We start from the raw sequence: 17,623 nt of genomic DNA on the forward strand, positions 1-17,623 counted from the left end.
TTGCAGTTCTAACTTTGGCTTCAGTAAGAAATTATTTTTCATTACGATACATGTCATTATGAAGGTACTACAAAGTATGCCTGAAGACAGTGTCATACAAATATGGTTCAAATTTAAAACAAAATATGAATTTGAACCATATTTAGAACAAGCGACGAATAACAATCACAGAATAAGTCTCACAAAGCTCAGTATATCAGCACATGTTCTACAAATAGAAAGACTGAGGTATTTAGGAATACCCCCAGAGGCAAGGAATTGTATTCATTGTAATAGTTGAGTAATTGGTAATGAAGTACATGCTTTAATAGAATGTAACCATCAAAGCATATCAGATGCACGTCCACGGTTCTTTGATACAATTTCACTACATAATGAAAGCAATCTGAGATTACAAGACAAATTTGAAAAGCTATTAAGCCGAAGTGATAGTTTCATTATAAATAGCCTTGCTAAATTTGTAGATGACATTTTTATGTTTTACAAAAATTAGGTTTTAATCAGTCTGTGTACATTGTTCTTTTTTTTTTCGTTGTTTATGTAATTGACCTTAGATGACATATACCCAGGTATTTCATTTTGTTCCATATAAAATATTCTATTCTATTCTATTCTACAGCAAAATGGGAGCTAACAGATGATTTTCACTCTGTCAAAAAATACAACAACAAATGTATTGGATGTTGTATGGAATTGAATAGATTACCACTATTATATATCCAAAAACTTTTGCATTTGATGGATTGACTAGCTATATATAACAAAATTAACTATGATGTCAAAATAATAGAAAGGCAATGCAAAACATGTAAGATACTAGAAGATGAAAAACCATTTTATTACTTCCTGTAAAATTCGCTCATCTGAAAGAATGACATTGTATGGCAAATTTGATCAAATAAACGCAAATTTCCATGAATTAACAGTCTACACAATACTTTTGCACAGTGTAATTAACTTTAGCATGTCCTTACAGATTATTAATGATGTCACCTCAGTATCATTGTTGTTTTTTTCATAAATCCAAGATGGCCACCAAAATATAAATAGAACAATATCTTTAAAGATGTATCAATACAGTTACCGGTAGTGTCTTGTATATTTTGGAGGCTAAGGATTTCAAATTTAGGATTATTTTAATTGTACATACAATTTTCAATGTTTATTTATTCTTCCAGGAATAATAACCAGATAAAATTAGGAAATTAGTTGTGTCATCATTGATTTCTCCACAACACTTTTACAATGAAAAAACAAATATGCTCACAAAAAATATGCAATACAAATATATTATTTACGAACCGTCAGAACTTACAGTGTCAAAATGTTAGGGTGTACTGTTACAGACGGGACAAGCTATACGTTAAAAATAGCAATCCACCAAAAGTGGAGGTGGAGGCTTAGTTGATCATGGGCACTAAGTCAGACTAGTATGGTATTTCTAGTAACAAAACCAATGTACCTTTATTCTTCTCTCTTCGATTTGGTTTTTGGATATCTTTTATTAGACTGCTGTCTGTCAACTCAGTTCCTTTAGTTAATTCTTGAGCTGATTCAACTGAGCTATGATCACAACACACAGAATCTACCATCTCAGCCATCTCATCATCAGATATATTTTTACCCAATGAATGATTTGTACAGACAATGTCATTATCAACGTCTTTGACTGAACCTAATATTGAAACAGTGATATTTAAGGTTATTACCAAAAGGTATGCTCAAAGAAAGTACAGTCAGTGTAGCAGATATAAGTAGATGCTATCTCCTATTGTAAGTGCATAATTAGGTCTTAGATGGTCATCAGAATTATGTTGAGAGTGAGAAAGCCATAATACTTGTTTTTAGCTTTTGAATAATGTTCTCTCTTCGTCTCTCACTATGTCTACAAGCACTATTCAAAATACATAGGTTAGATTATCTTCGTCGACCAAGGCTTAAGTATGTTCGCTATGAATATCTCCAAGCCATAATGTATGACTGGAAAATATGCTTAGACAGACGTGTCAAGGGAACAGCAGATACAATAATGAGAAAGAATGGTAAAATTATTTGAGAGGTAAAAAACAAATCTTATGGCTTTTGTTTTCAAAACAAAACAGCCATTTTCTCTAAAGTCTATTTTTCAGTATTTTCATAATTACTTCATTATTGTCATTAAACATTATTCTGATCTAACCTCTATGAAGCCAAGAATCTATGAAGACAAGATGATGACAATTGCTGGACAAAGCCAGAGGTACTTTTGCACTATTTTTGTCGTCGCCTACTAATATTGTAGTGTGTCACGTTTTGCATCAAATTCCACCATCTGAACATCAGTAAGCTTTTAAGGAGACTCAGTTCTAATCAGTTAAATTATTCAGCATCTTAGGATGTCAGAAGGCAACAAATTGAAAGCATCATTTAATGTGAAGCATTTTTCATTAAGATTAGTCAAATTGCACATCAATCTTTTGATTTATTTCTTGTATAGTTATTAATTTCGTCCCTTTTGAGCTTTTTAGGGAAGATTTTCGAGGAAGAAGATTAACTGTGTAAACTTTGAAAATTATGTACTTCCTAGATTTATTGCATTGTATCTGAAGCAGAATTGACAAGTCATGATATTACATGTATAACCAAGATCTGGGATTTTAAGCATAAAAATTATTTTTCAAAGAGATCGTGAAACAAATAAATGTGTATATGTATCCTAAGATGTGTGATGTATGTGTGAAGTTTGAATATGATTGGTTCGACAATGTCCAAGATAGAGTTAGGCATGCACCTGAAGGTCAATGCATAAGTCTTCTTTTTTGAACTGCGTCTAAATAGGGACTAAAAATCCCAATGAAAGCTTGGGGATTTAATGTAGTGAAGACAATAACTTAGTGAATAAACAGAGCAACACTGTTAGTATCTTTGATTAGTGATTTGATTTGTATACACACAATGATGATGATGGGCAATGACAATCCAATCGAGGAAGGCATGCACAGAATGCACTATCAGGCTGCTTTACATGAGAGGTTTGATGTTACTGTGCCTCAGCAAGATAAATTGCAGCCTGTGATTGATATAGGTCATGTGGTCAGTAGTACTAGTAACGTTGATGTGGCGATTGATGTCAATATGAAAATTTGAGAAGTCCCCCCCCTCCCGAGTCTGCTATTTATTCTCGTTTCTGTTTGTTTTAAAACAGGAAACATTGCATTGGCATGTTGTTGCCGCGGTACAGCAGTAAAGGCAGACAGAACATGTAGTGCACATGATTTGATGTCCAACCAGGCCTGAATAAATTTGATAACAGTTCTTATGCTGGTGATGTCAATTTATTAACAAGCCATGCATGGCACAGTCCCTGTTAGTTATTAAATTTAATAACTAACAGTTTTGTTTATAGTAATATAGCTGGAATATAACCATGTCAGGAATATGATTTTTTAACTTTAAAATGATTGACATTTGTATCTGATCGTCAAACAAGTACTTGTCCATATTGAGAGATATTGCTCTGGAACAGAATTCAAAATCAGCCATTTTGAATACATGTATATATATAACATGATGTATAACGAATATATAAAATTTGATTATAATCAGTCAAAGCATTTAAAATATATGGCTCTAGAAGCCCAATCATTAAAACAAAATGGCCACCAGTCAGCCATTTTGAATCCAACCTGAAAAAAAAAATGCAGTGCATCAGGAACCCGTAATGTCTAATGTATGTACCAAGTTTGAATGAAATCCATCCATAATTGCCAGAAATGCTTGATATTTGATGATTTTTTAGCACAAAAATGGCCACCATTCAGCTATTTTGAATAGGATTGTCAAACCAATATATCTGTTTATCTATGACATGATGTATAATGAATATTTAAAATTTGAACATAATCAGTGAAAGCAAGTCAGAGATATAGCACGAGAACCACATTCATTGAAACAAAATGGCCGCCAGTCGGCCATTTTGAATCTTATCTGAAAAACAAAATTATTTGCATCAAAGTCCCATAATGTCTAATGTATATACCAAGTTCGAACAAAATCCATCTGTAAACAGCCGAGAAATGCTTGATTTAGGTGAGGGTTCTCCAAACCCGCCTATTCACATAGTTCATACCCACCATAGACTCCGGTCAGTCAAAATGACTATTTTGAACTGTAGGCATTAATCAGCGATTCTGCCGGTGACGGAGAGATAGAATCCAGGTCAGGGGAAGCCCCATGACCTCAAGATTCTTTTACCCCTTACGTCACGAACCCGAGTGGCCGAGGCCACCTGGCAGCGCCACAGGTAGTGGTCCATCACTCTGGTTCCTTTCTCTCTGCCTCGAGGCCTTAGACCAACGCGACGGAAAGAGTGGGGAGGTTGGGGGGACCCGGAGTCTATGGTGGGTATGTACTATGTGAATAGGCGGGTTTGGAGAACCCTCGCCTAAATTCACTACGTTCAATTACCCACCATAGACTCCGGTCAGTCAAAATGACTATTTTGAACTGTAGGCAGAGTCAGACACCGATAGGTGGAGGGTTTTTCCGAGCAAACAGAAAAAAAAGGAGAATGATGAAAGACTTTTCCCCAGTCCGGGATGAAAACAAACCCAAAAACCTAAGTTAAGACCCAAGAAGGGTGGTGTCTTACCTTGCCTGTGCTGTCCCCGAAGCAAGAAGCCAATGCTGCTGTGGTGACAGGGTTCGGTGTGTCCGAGAAAGCTAGACCCAAGCCGAATTCAGGGGTGATAAGCTTGAAGTAGGATTGAAAAAGTTCGCATGAGGCGATAGGTCGACAGAAGCGAAACCTGGGAGCTTCCAGGAAGTGCTAGTTGAACAGACAATCTGCCCGCAAAAATGCCGAGACTGACTTATCGCCTATGCGCAGAGGCCCCTGCGGTCCTTCGGACTGGGTCAGCAAACAAGGCCTGACCCGCTACGACGGGGCCTAACCTGAAGAGACAATGCTCAATAGATTGGGTGTCTCTTAGGTAGTAGTTGATGAAGACGTTCTGCGTTCTCCAGAAGCCTGTCCTCAGAATGTGTTTGAGGGGGGCACCTGACGCTAGCGCTAGTGAGTTAGCAATCGCACGGACCTCATGTTCTCGTACTTGGTGTCTCTGCAAGGTCTGTGTTGAGGAGGATAGTGTATTATAGACCTCCAGTACAGTCGCAGTAATCCACCTGGAGATGGAAGTCGGGGAAGCCGGCTTATCCTGTTTGCCAGGGCCGTAACACAAAAACATGTGTTTGGTTCCCCGTCTAGAAAACCTGGTACGGTTCTCGTAGCAATTCAGCGCTCGGACCGAGCAGAGAAGCAAGTCCTCCTGATCCTCCGGACTGACAATATTTGCCAGCCTGGGGATGATGATCGGTTGAGAATCGTGTCCTGGGATTTGGTTCTTGGCGAGAAACCCGATTCGTGTCTTTAGTACAACTTGATCGTCCATAAAAGCGGCACAACCGTCCGCAAAGGACAGTGCGCGCCTAGCTCTGACCGGTGCCTACCTGAGGCGAGGGCCAGTAGGAAGACTATTTTCCACATCAAAAATTTGAGTGGTGCTGATTGGAGAGGCTCAAAGGGCGGTCTGCTTAGAGCAGACAACACAGCCGACGAGTCCCAGTTGGGCTGCTCCCTTGTATGGGGTCTTGAGCCTGCTACCTGGCCAATAGAGGGATGGTATGGATCAATCTCCCTTCCGCTACACCAATCAGTGTATGCTTGCAGCCTAGAAATGTAGGCAGCGTAGGTGGAATCCCTGTTCGCCCTGGCCAGGACGTTGGCAGCCCGCTCAGATAAGGCTTTTGTATGTGCGGGTCTACTGAGAGCCTCTATGCGTGTAAGTGATACCTGCTGGGCTCGTTGGTAGTGCGCCGTCTGGTTGGGACGGATTCGATCTGAACCCTCTGGTTCATTGCACTCCGAAGCTCCAAGACTGTACCCACCATTCCCTGAACAAAGAGGGTGGAGGATGTCCAGTCTATGTCACTGAGGTGGGGATGTACCCCGGCTCAGCTTGTCGGCGAAAACATGTGCGTCTATGGCCGCATCTCATAGCATGGTAGTGGCCCTGGCCAAGAGAGCCAGGCGACACTAGGGGGTGTCGCATGTAGATGTGCGGTGGCCCACCAGTAAAAATGTCGCCTGGTCTAGGAGGCTGGTGCGTTCTGCCTCCAAGGTCTCCAGAGTGCTGGTCACGCATAATAATGTGCTCAAGCAACTCTGCCCTCAGGGCTGGATGGGTCGTCTTCAATTGGCAAAGACACCCATGGAACGCGGCTATCCCCCTTTGCCCGGTTTGCCAAATTCGTGGTACCGGGGGTCTGGGGAAGGAGCCTTGGAATCCGGTTGGGGGCGTTTTAGTCTCATCCCACGCTATGGGGTCTGATCCCGAAACCACACCGACCGGGTAGCGTTTGGTCCAGTAGGAAGTGTTGCCTAATGTTATCCCACACCCGGGGGCCTTAAGCATTACATCCTCCGTGGCTGACCAACGCTGCCCATCAACACTGTTTGCGTGCTCTGCGCCCCACTCCGCACTCAGGCGGACATGGAGAGACTTGCCGACAGGGTTGCTTTGGATCCCGACGCCTGTGATCCCATAAGCGTTGAAGCAACCTTAGGTGGTCGCTTTAGGATCAAGGGAGGGGGTATATACATCGTATCACTGGGATCGATGATACTCCGCCTCACCCCAAAAGCGTGGCTCACCGAGTCATACAGATGGAAGACTCTGGCGGACCGCCCGGAGTACCGGCTGTATCCGACGCGAGCGAACTGCATCTCCTTTCACTTTAAATATGTGAGAGGGAGCGTGTTCGATTGTGCGTCTCATGACAGGGTCGGTTCCCTCTGAGGACGCCCGTGGGTCGGTAAGAAAAGAGTCAAAACCCACAGCAAGGACCGGACACAAGGAAAAATTTGTTACCGTTGTACCGTTACCGCGTGACGAACCCTAGCTGGCTGAAAGTAGGGGGGGTCAACGTGTGCCCTGCCCTGAAAGCCCTGCCCCGAGATCGGAGACTTGGCTGCCAGCACCCCATTGGCATTCAGTGCCCGAGGATCCAGAGAAGGGCCGGTGCAATTAGCCTGAGCCTCGGCCACCCCCCAAAATAGTGGGAGAGCCGTGCCTGGGAACGGGGGTTCCCCGGCAGAGACGTGTTTAAATGCAGACCAAGAAAAATATCGGTACTTCCACCGTCGGGCCTCTTACTCGACGTCCCGGTACATGAAGTACCGGTAGCCGAGCGTGAGGACTTTCCACTCATGCAAGACACGCAACTCACTTTAACCGATTTGTTTACTGGACGCGCGACCTTGCTGTGACGCGGTCAGTCTCAGCGATTTTGATGGCTGTGAAAGAAAATCCCAGGCCTCAGAACTCTAGTGAAAAAACACGCTTTCACGCAAAAACCCCAAAACCCGCACGTAGCTACGACAAAGTATCTCGGATGCGGGTTTTATGCTGGTAAATTCTGAATATATATGTAACCACTGCACGGTCGACTCGAAACACGAGGAGACCGGAAAGAAAACGGCAGTGAGCCCTGGTGCTGTCATTACATCTATATATTGCTAAATACATTGAAAATAAAAGACGACATGCATGAGGGAAACGAATTACAGTTGTAAAAGGTGCCGCCATGAAAACCAACTGGTTACGTAGTGGCGCCGGATTTTAATTTCTTTGTTGTGAAAAATACTACACACAAAGGGGAAAACGACACGAGGGTAAAAATGACAAGGAAAACTTATCCTACCAGCTACAATGTCGGATGCCATGCAGGCGATCAGGCAGGCGATCCAGCAGAGCTCGCTAGATTTCATCTCCACTCGAGGCGGAGAGAAAATAAGAGTGATGGACGGCTACCTGTGGCGCTGCCAGGTGACTTCGGTCACGTGGGTTCGTGACGTAAGGGGTAAAAGAATCTTGAGGTCATGGGGCTTCCCCTGACCTGGATTCTATCTCTCCGTCACCGGCAGAATCGCTGATTCAGGGTTCTCCCCACGCTGGACGGCGATGGACGGCGCCGTCCGGCACTCAGAATTAGCGACCGGCACACATGGCTGCCGTCCGGCACTATTGTTTTTGTCCAGGACGCAACAAACGCTCTGAGAGACAAAAGAATGTTCGAGAGAGTGGATAATCAAAGCTTGGGTTGTGTCACCAATTAAAAAAAACAATAGGCGTGAAACTCAACTCAAAGAGTTGGCGACGTAAGACGCCCAGTGGCAATCGACACTAGTAAGTGTGGAACCTTATTTTAGCACGGCGATAACGCATAGAAAAGTGGATTGCCGTACCCATATTTTTACTGCCAGGGTGACGTCAAATATATAAAATCGATATCGGTAAAACCATTCGTCAAAATATAAGGTCAATGGTTAAAACCAAGTTAACGCCATGACTTGTAGCGGCAACATCGTCACCGCCGAGCGGAACAAAGGCAGCCATGCATGATCGGTAAACGACCAGCACAGCCGACGTACCATCACAGACATTGTTGATCACCAAGAAGTCCAGACGAATGCTTGATTAAAGATGTGAATGTTTATATTTCGACGTATGTCACTATTTAAAGTTGAATTTTCTTTAAATCACGATTTAAAAACCCCGGTGAAACGGCCAAGCTTTCAACTCGCATCATAAGTGGAGGAAATAAATTCACTTGTGTTCTTCTTGGATCAAACATTCTGATTGGTTGTTTTTCGCGTCAATGCGTGGCTTTGTCCAATCAAAATCATCGTTATGTAGTATCAGGATGCACACAGTAAAATTAACTGTTTCCAGGTCATAGCTGTTTTCAACGAAGCAAATATCAACAAACTTTCGATTTGAATGAAAATTATTTTTTAAGTATGTATTTTATACATAATGCTATTATTTTTGCTAGAAACTGTTAACTGCAGATCGAAAATCTTCTATTATGTAGATTTTGGCGCCGATGACGCACATTCATGCAAGTTTTTTAATGAACCGAACGTTTGTGCGACAACATAAATTTTATATTGCCACGTCCAAATGAACAAAAAATACAAACATAAAATTTCCAGCAGTAAAAAAATACAGAAAATAAGTTGTAGTACTTTTTTGAAACATTATTTTATTTTGGCTGACTTCATAAAACATTAGTTTTAAAAAAAACAAATTAACATCAACAAATAGTAATATGATTTCATATTGTAACTGTTGTAAATATTTTGTGCTTTCAATTAGTTATGCATCATGTCTTCAAAGATGAATTGTTTGTGTATTATTTATCCTGTGTTGTGTTGTGATGTTTCATACTGTATAATAAATATCAATACATATGACCTGTCTTCTTGCCAGTATGTGGCCATTTTGAATATTAATTAGTTCATGCATATTAATGAGTGAATATTCATACCGTCCAGCACTCTCTGTCTGCTGGGGAGAACCCTGGCTGATTAATGCCTACAGTTCAAAATAGTCATTTTGACTGACCGGAGTGTATGGTGGGTAATTGAACGTAGTGAATTTTTATGATTTTCAGCACAAAAATGGTTGCCATTCGGCCATCTTGAATCAGATCGTAAAACAAAATGATGTGCATCAAGGTCCTATAATGTCTAATGTATATACTAAGTTTGAACAAAATCCATCTGTAAACACCCGAGAAATGCTTGATTTTTTAGCACAAAAATGGCCGTCATTCGGCCATCCTGAATCAGATCCTGAAACAAATTGACGTGCATATGTATAATATCATATATGATGTATGGGTGAAGTTTGATTGTGATTGGTCCAGGCATTTCAAAGATACAGGTCCGGACGCACGCACACACGCACGCACGCACGCACCGACACACAGAGGTCAAAACATAAGTCCCCGTTTTCAGACTGCGTCCGAACGGGGACTAAAAACATGCTGAATGTTTAAATTCCTTATAGATAAAAACAAATTTAAAAGGTTGACATGTACACATGAATGAACAATCACACTTGCAGTATGAAATAGAGGGTTGTCCAAAAATCCTGGAACCGGAACATGAAATAAAAAATATTTCGACATACGAGTTGTTCAATAAAAGTGATATTGCATTAATGGACTTAGTTTGTATATTATTAATATTATTTATTTTATTATAATCGTAATTTGTAGTTGTGTGTACACTCATTCTAATAATGTGGATGAAATAATAGGCAGAAAGTGCCTGTTTACGATGTTTGCGCTTGAAGGCACACTTTACGTCTTGGGTTGATGTGTTACACTTAAGTCCTTTAACGTCCTTGTTGCTTCCAAATATTTTTAATTTAACGTTCCGGTTCCGGGTTTTTTGGACAACTGAAATAGAGCATGAAATAATGTACCTGATGACAGAAAAACCTCATCTTCTTTAGACTTTAATGGATCTTCAATTTCAAGTAAATTAACCATAGAATCATTGAGAAGAGTAGGACCATAAGTAGGACTGTCTGATGAGGTGGTGATAATATCAGACTCGCTCTCAGATGTATCACTGTACGGGCTCTCAGCTACATCATAGTACAGGGATCTAACAGTTAAAACGCAATGTGTAAGACATTTCACATGTTTGTTTTTTTATTCTCCTCATACAATATACTAACTAAAACATTGGCATTAATTACACATGGTTCTAATGGAATAATGGACAACTAATGGTAAAATTAATGGTAGGCTGGTTCACACTGGAGATTACTCTAGGCCATTATTAAAGCATTATGTAGTCCATTTGTACGTCTCTCATCCCACTGTATAATATATAAATATGCAGGTACATGTATGTAGCCCTCTAGAGGAGAGTCCATGCGGGATCATTTTAAGATTGATCACAAGACTGTGATTATCGCTACAGATTGATGGATGCACTTTCAGAGAAATCTACAATACCAGGCATAATTTGATCCCAGTAAAAAGAAAACAATTATGTATTATCCATGCAAATTACTAATTTTAACTTGACAGCTGTTGAACAATAATGACCAGCCAAATTAGAATATTAAGTCCAACCCAATCCAGGTCTCATCAACCAATTACCTTTCAATTTAAATGCCTTGCAAGAACCAATGAAATTTTTTAAATATTTTTTTCTCAGGTGCGCCCTGTTTGAGGGTGTGCATCAGCTGGGTCAATGGTGAGACTAACAAGTGGTCTTTTGTTTGTTACTTTGCTGCTGTGTATCTGTGGGTTTATTCTGTGTGTATTTGGATGTTCTAATCTTGATGTTTTTCCAGTGATTTCTCTAGGTGCAATCCAAATACAGTAGGTGTGTCTTGTTTACCTGAGATTTGCAAGAGTTTGAGCTTGCCAACATGTTAGTTTTTTTCATGTGGTTGATTACTGGCAGTTGATTTCCCATTTTGGAGCCATGTTTTCAACTTTGTTTATCATTTTCATATAGCAATCTTGTCATATGTTAACATTGTCGTCTATGGAATTTCAATTAGTGGTATGAGCCCAGCAAGGGTGCAAAAGCAGGTCTCTAATAGTAATTACCCAGGTATTATTTTCATATACTTTGATATATAATACTTACTCTAGCGATACAAATGCTGATCCCAAAACAAATGCAGCATCATAACTAGATTGTGGTAATCTATCAGTACCATCCTCTGAGTAAGATATGTAAGAATCTACAGTGTCTGAACTGCATAAAGAAATATTCTCATGCTGAAAAAAAAACATAGTGTAACTTTTACAATCTTGTCCATTAGGAATCTAGATTAAGGTAGCGAGAAGGTTTTGTGACGTTTTTAAATAAAACATTCTCTGTCTGTTGTCTCGTTCAGAACAGTAATTTAGGTTATATATATCAAAAGACTAAGTATAGAGGTGCAAGTTCGCACAAACTGGACAGACATTGTTTACATAATTATCACGTGACATCAACAATGGCGAACCTTGTAAAAATGACTAAGTACGCGATTGCGAGAGCACACTGCGGAATTTCCTGGTGAAATTTAAGTTATGCATTGTCCGTAATCAAGTCCATTGAAATGCGTCTCCGATAATCAAAAGACCTATTATTCCGATTTCTATGCAGGTTTGTTTTTTTGTCCCCAAATTATTTCATACTTGGCACCTTTAACAGACTATTATTCTGTGACAAAGCATTTTTATTAAAAACCCAGACATATTTCGCACCATCATTATCTTTTGAACGATAACTGCGAGTTTGAATGTCCTAGTCCGAACGCACTTGATTTGGCGGCGGTCCCAATGAGTCGTTCTCGATCAAAACTTCAACTCGAGAAAAACGCGAAAAACAGTTTTGGTTAATAAAACACTATAGATTTGCTGCATTATTATAAATATACACTAAAAATGGCCAAACATATTAACCACTGATATCATAGAACTCATAAAGAGTGTCAGATAATGAATAATTTCAAGCTCGAGCGTGAAAAATGAAGAAAACTGCTGGCATTTGAGTCCGTACTCCAGGAACGTTCGGGTTTTCCATTGTTATGCAAACGAACAACGAGGGATAATCCTCTGACAAACATTACTGTCCCACTGTACACGCTGACAGTTTACAAACAAGCTAATCCTTCAAGTGTCTCAGATAAGACATCTAATAAAACGGTTTTCATGGTGAAACAAAATGGCCGATGTTTAAAAAAAAATTGCTGTGTCAGAGTGCGACACTGAGTGGCAGATTTTTCTTTGCCTCGTCTGTCAACGCTTTCTTTCTTTTCTTCGCTATTGCGTTAGAAAAAAAAATGTATTAGTAAAATAGAATATTGACTTGGAAAATAAAACGATTTAAAAGAAAGTTGTGCAAAGTTACAGTACTCCTTTCGCACAACCTCCCGCCCGCTTCCGATTTCCAATCACCTTTTTCTCTCGCTTTTGCGACCGCTTGTTGAATTCAACCGGACAATTTCCGCTTTTTTTTCGACCGCGCAAACCCCGAAATATCACCGCCCACCTGCTCGCTCGCGCGCATTTAAAATTCGGACTAACAGAATAATTTCCGAGGTTCGCATTGTCTTATAATTGTCTTTCTGGTTTTTATAGATGTTGAACAGCTGACAAAAGTTCAAATACTTTTTGTTTTAACTATATATAATTATATGCACGCAACCTGACCCTTTGACCTCGATTTGGCGTGGACTGAATATTTTATTTTAAACAATATTCTGACGTGAAATACAAAATGTATTTCAACACAAGTACGACATGGTTGTCTGGGGTTTCTTTCCTGATTGTTGAGTCTTCGCAATGTGTTTTGTATAATTATTGTTGTTTTCCCCCGATGCTGAAGGACCGTAAAGCTAAATGGCAGTTACATGCATGGGCTGAGTGAAAGAAAATATTTCTAAGCCTAAAATAAAACCTAATATTACACCTCTTTGTGTATTTGTTAATTTTACATATGTTTGTCATGACAGTATGTTTGTAAATATCTAGAAAAATCTCGTCTTTCGTTGATACTTTCGATTGTTTGTTTGGAATGTCGATCCCCATTGGTTTCTCCATACTGAGTTTAGGAAGGGCGTCGATCAACACCGTGACAATCAGCCGAGAGAAGACAAACATTGACCGTAATTCATGGAGATCATGTCCGTAATTTGTGGGCTGAAACCCCAAATAATTAATCAAGTATTATTATTTTAATATATATTTTATTTTACATCGCAAAACTAAACCATGCCCAAAACAGAGCTAGAGTTGTTCGCGGTGAAACAACCGCATTGAAGACGATGCAACTTCAACTAGCCATTTCTTACCTTGAAATAAAAAAAATAAAAATTCGAAGAGCATCGGGGAAAATATTAATAATCATCCTTATCAATCGCTTGCTTTATTTTATTCGAATCCATGAAATTCACGATTTTTTTTTTACATTTTTGGCAACTTCTGCGCTAAAAAAGATTGAAAATGTGGGTGTGGTTATTTTGCAAAGTCCTGTTCATAATACGGACAAATATGGTTCTGTGACCCAGTTCGTGCTCCGATCAGGTGACTCTCAGCCATTCAATGATGTTGTAACAAAGCATATTTGACGCTAATTGAAGGGTCGTCGTACAATCCAATCACCGGCGTCGATTCACATAGTTGTTTGTGCTGTGACAGGCTTCAAAATTATTCGCTGAAAAACATATATTTTGACAAACTGATGGAATTTGACTTTAGTTCAAAAAGAAAAATACTAGGCTAAGATACATTAGAGCTCACGCGAATCAGTTTTCTCTGCAAGTTGTGAAATAAAGTAAACCAGAATAGCGTCGATGATTTTCAGCCCTGAAGGACATTGAATTGTTCATCGACTGGCCACCAAATAGTTATGGCTATAACTAAATTTGACACGTTTTTCTTTTAAGCCCAATAAATTATTCATACATGTCAAGCTCTGTTCGATTTTTTCAGGGCATGTGGCCGTTTTTAGTCGAAAATATTTTTTGTGGGAACACTTTTGCGGTACGTATACAGTATAGACCGAGCTCATTCAATGATCGTGACTTAATTTTAAAAATTGAATGTCAAATTTTACCAGACGTGGACCGATGTGGATTCGATATCGTTATTTTTGGAATTAATCACTAACATTTCCTCGTTTCTCTGCTCTGTCAAAAAGAGTTACCTAGGTTTTTTTCACGTAACTGTCTCATTAAAATAAAAATAAAAATATTACATCTAGAACAAGCACCCAAAACACGTAACAAGAGGTCCCAGTTCAGTTCCTTTCACGATACAAGTGTAATACAGCTATTAGATTTGAAGTGTCGTTCAGAATGTAATAATAGTTAATACTAGTTGTATGTTCACACTTCACTATCAAAACCACCATTTCGACCACCCATGTGTCAGTTTACAGTGTTTGGGCGAGCGGTCAATGTTTTCAATAAGCGAGCGAGCGAAAAAAAAAAACGCGATTAAAATGCGGTCGGTTTCCGGTCGGACAAGACCGCGTGGTCGGAAATTATGCGATAAGCGGTCGATGTAAAAGCGGAAGGTTGGGCGAAATGAGTACTGTATGACCATGTTTCTCCGACGAAGTCTCGACTGACAATAATGCTGACAATGGACGTTAGATAAACACGCATTGTTTGCAACTGGAAGCTTATCACCCGTTATATCAGAATCGTCAACAACAGAGTATACAGATAAGATTTTATCATTTAATTCCTTCCAAAGATAAACACTATGCAAATATCCACGAAACGGCAGTTGTAGTCTTTTCTGCTAGTGTTTTAAAACACTAATTTAAGCAACGTTATTTCACAATTTCGATCTTTTGTAAACCTGGGGTGATGTATCAAGGTCTAAAGTAACCGTTTTATCAATTTTTGAAAAATCAAGAAAAAAGTGAAAATTTCCCTTCTCGCTACCTTAAATAACAAATGGATAAATGGATACAAACTAACAATGCAAATCTCTACAGCAGGAAAATAATAATAATAATCATGTTCTCTGTGCTTTATATTTGGGTATTACTCTGATGCAATGTAACTTCAACCTATCAACCAAAATACATGAATTGAGAATAGGCACATAATTAATATATTACAAATAGAAGCAATTTTATTTCTGACAAAATATAAGTTATTACATAATATTCCATTTGATTATGCAAACAGTATATGAACTATCCTATCTATATAAGGCAAGCAGTTATCTTAATAACAACTAATTAAATTAATTTACCTGTTCCGCAAACCACTTTCTTTCATTCAACGAATTACAACGTAGTTTAGATCTACATACTTCATACAAAGGCCAGCATGAAGTAGATCCACTCCTAGTTACAATGACAAAACACATTCATGGTAATTATAAGAGGACATTTATCATAAGGTGTGTGTGACTGGATGGTAGAAACTAATTATTTGCGTAATTGTGCCTTGGTTAATAAAAATATATATTAACAATTTCGTCATAGTAGATTGTAAGCTACTGATAATGCTGATCCACACACATCCTTTTTTTTTTGCCAGATATATATGCTATATAGTACACAAAGGATAGACAGGAATTAATCTGCACTGAGATATTCAATTCAATAACAAGATGGTCAAATGAATATACATGTACAACATAAAATCAAAGGACAGACTGTAAAACATAGGGTTGTCAAATTACATAATTTCATATATAGCGTTTTGACATAATGACCTAAGATTTTATTTGTATTTGAAGTTGAATTTGTTATTACAGTGACAATAATTTATAAAAGCAATTTTTTTATTCAATTGCATATATGTTTGTGATGTTTGATTTATAGAAAAGAAATGGAAGAAAACATTGATGTCCATTAAGACTAAACAAAGGATTTCAAGGGATCCTGCACTAAAAGCAAGACATTACATTTATATATTAGGACATAGGAGGTAACTTTCAATACACAGTAAATGTATGAAATGTGATAACTCACAGGTCAATATTATGTAAGAAATTAATAACAACACTTCGACCAATGGTGAGAAGAGTAGAAGGTGGATCAATTAAATCTGATTCCTGGCTTTCAACCCTCACTGTGATTGGATCTCTACTGTGACACTGGAAATAAACCAGACAATTTTTATACAGTTATTACATTTAAAACATGACATTATAACCAGTCATTTGTTATGAGTCATGGTGCCTTATGTACTTGGTTGAATTGACACTTAAGGATATAAAAAATGGTGTCAAGGACTTCTAATACATAATTATAACATTTTCTGGTTAGGCACAACTTGAAATTGAGTCATCAAACCTTTTTTTTTTCATTTTGGATTTTTGAAATTATGTTACAATCACATGTTGTGTTATAGATACATGTATACTGTAAACAGTTTTATTTTGACAAATAGAAATTTTCAGGACTTCATGATACCATGGCATTTGAGAAGAGAAAACTTGTGAAACACCCCGAGTCATAGAATCCCATAGAAATTTTCAGGACTTCATGATACCATGGCATTTGAGAAGAGAAAATTGTTGAAACACCCCGAGTCATAGAATTCCATAGAAATTTTCAGGACTTCATGATACCATGGCATTTGAGAAGAGAAAATTTGTGAAACACCCCGAGTCATAGAATCCCATAGAAATTTTCAGGACTTCATGATACCATGGCATTTGAGAAGAGAAAATTGTTGAAACACCCCGAGTCATAGAATCCCATAGAAATTTTCAGACACTTAAAATTCAAGAAAATATTTCGCTCACAAATTTAAAGGCGTTTAAAGTAATGCATTATGCCATAGTCCAATACATGTGATCTACTGGATAATACTCATAGTGAGTGTACTGATAGACAAAATGTGCACGTCACAATAGGCAAAACTGCTGAAACTATTCATGAAAAACAAGTATTACCAGAAGTACATTACTTGGGGTTTGCAACTCGCATAGTACTGTATGGTGACATCATGTCAAGTTCCCATTCAAGTCTCTTCTCGTAGATAGCGAGACTGAGGCTACGACCTTCTGACATGACACATATCAATGTTCAAGGTTTGTAATGAAAAAATAAAACTTTTCTTGTCACTATCATAGTGAAAAATGTAATACATCGAAAATGTACAGAAAATATAGTTCTCGTAATCCGTCATATCGTGGGCAGCTATTTTGATCCACCTGGACATCCCAGTATCCGAGTTACCTCGGGCATGCAAACCCCAAGTAATGTACCTCTGGTATTACTAATTAATAATTAAAACATAATATG

At 38.7% G+C, this 17,623-nt stretch overlaps 1 protein-coding gene across 2 annotated transcripts in view; it reads right to left on the reverse strand.

Annotated features, from left to right (window-relative positions):
• LOC102809964 (guanine nucleotide exchange protein smcr8a-like) overlaps positions 1-17,623 on the reverse strand; it is a 40,664-nt gene that overhangs the window by 16,244 nt on the left and 6,797 nt on the right. Inside the window, exons 10-14 of one of the 2 annotated variants that reach the window (XM_085505662.1) lie at positions 16,343-16,467; positions 15,616-15,706; positions 11,501-11,634; positions 10,314-10,498; positions 1,463-1,675 (exon numbers count right to left, since the gene is read on the reverse strand). In XM_085505662.1, the coding sequence (XP_085361788.1) occupies positions 1,463-1,675; positions 10,314-10,498; positions 11,501-11,634; positions 15,616-15,706; positions 16,343-16,467 (748 nt within the window). Of the gene's footprint in view, positions 1-1,462; positions 1,676-10,313; positions 10,499-11,500; positions 11,635-15,615; positions 15,710-16,342; positions 16,468-17,623 lie in introns of both variants that reach the window. The other variant, XM_085505661.1, reaches the window with a different exon arrangement.

The sequence above is a fragment of the Saccoglossus kowalevskii genome, chromosome 11, assembly GCF_978046115.1.
Source record: "Saccoglossus kowalevskii chromosome 11, keSacKowa6.1, whole genome shotgun sequence".
NCBI classification, from domain to species: domain Eukaryota; kingdom Metazoa; phylum Hemichordata; class Enteropneusta; family Harrimaniidae; genus Saccoglossus; species Saccoglossus kowalevskii.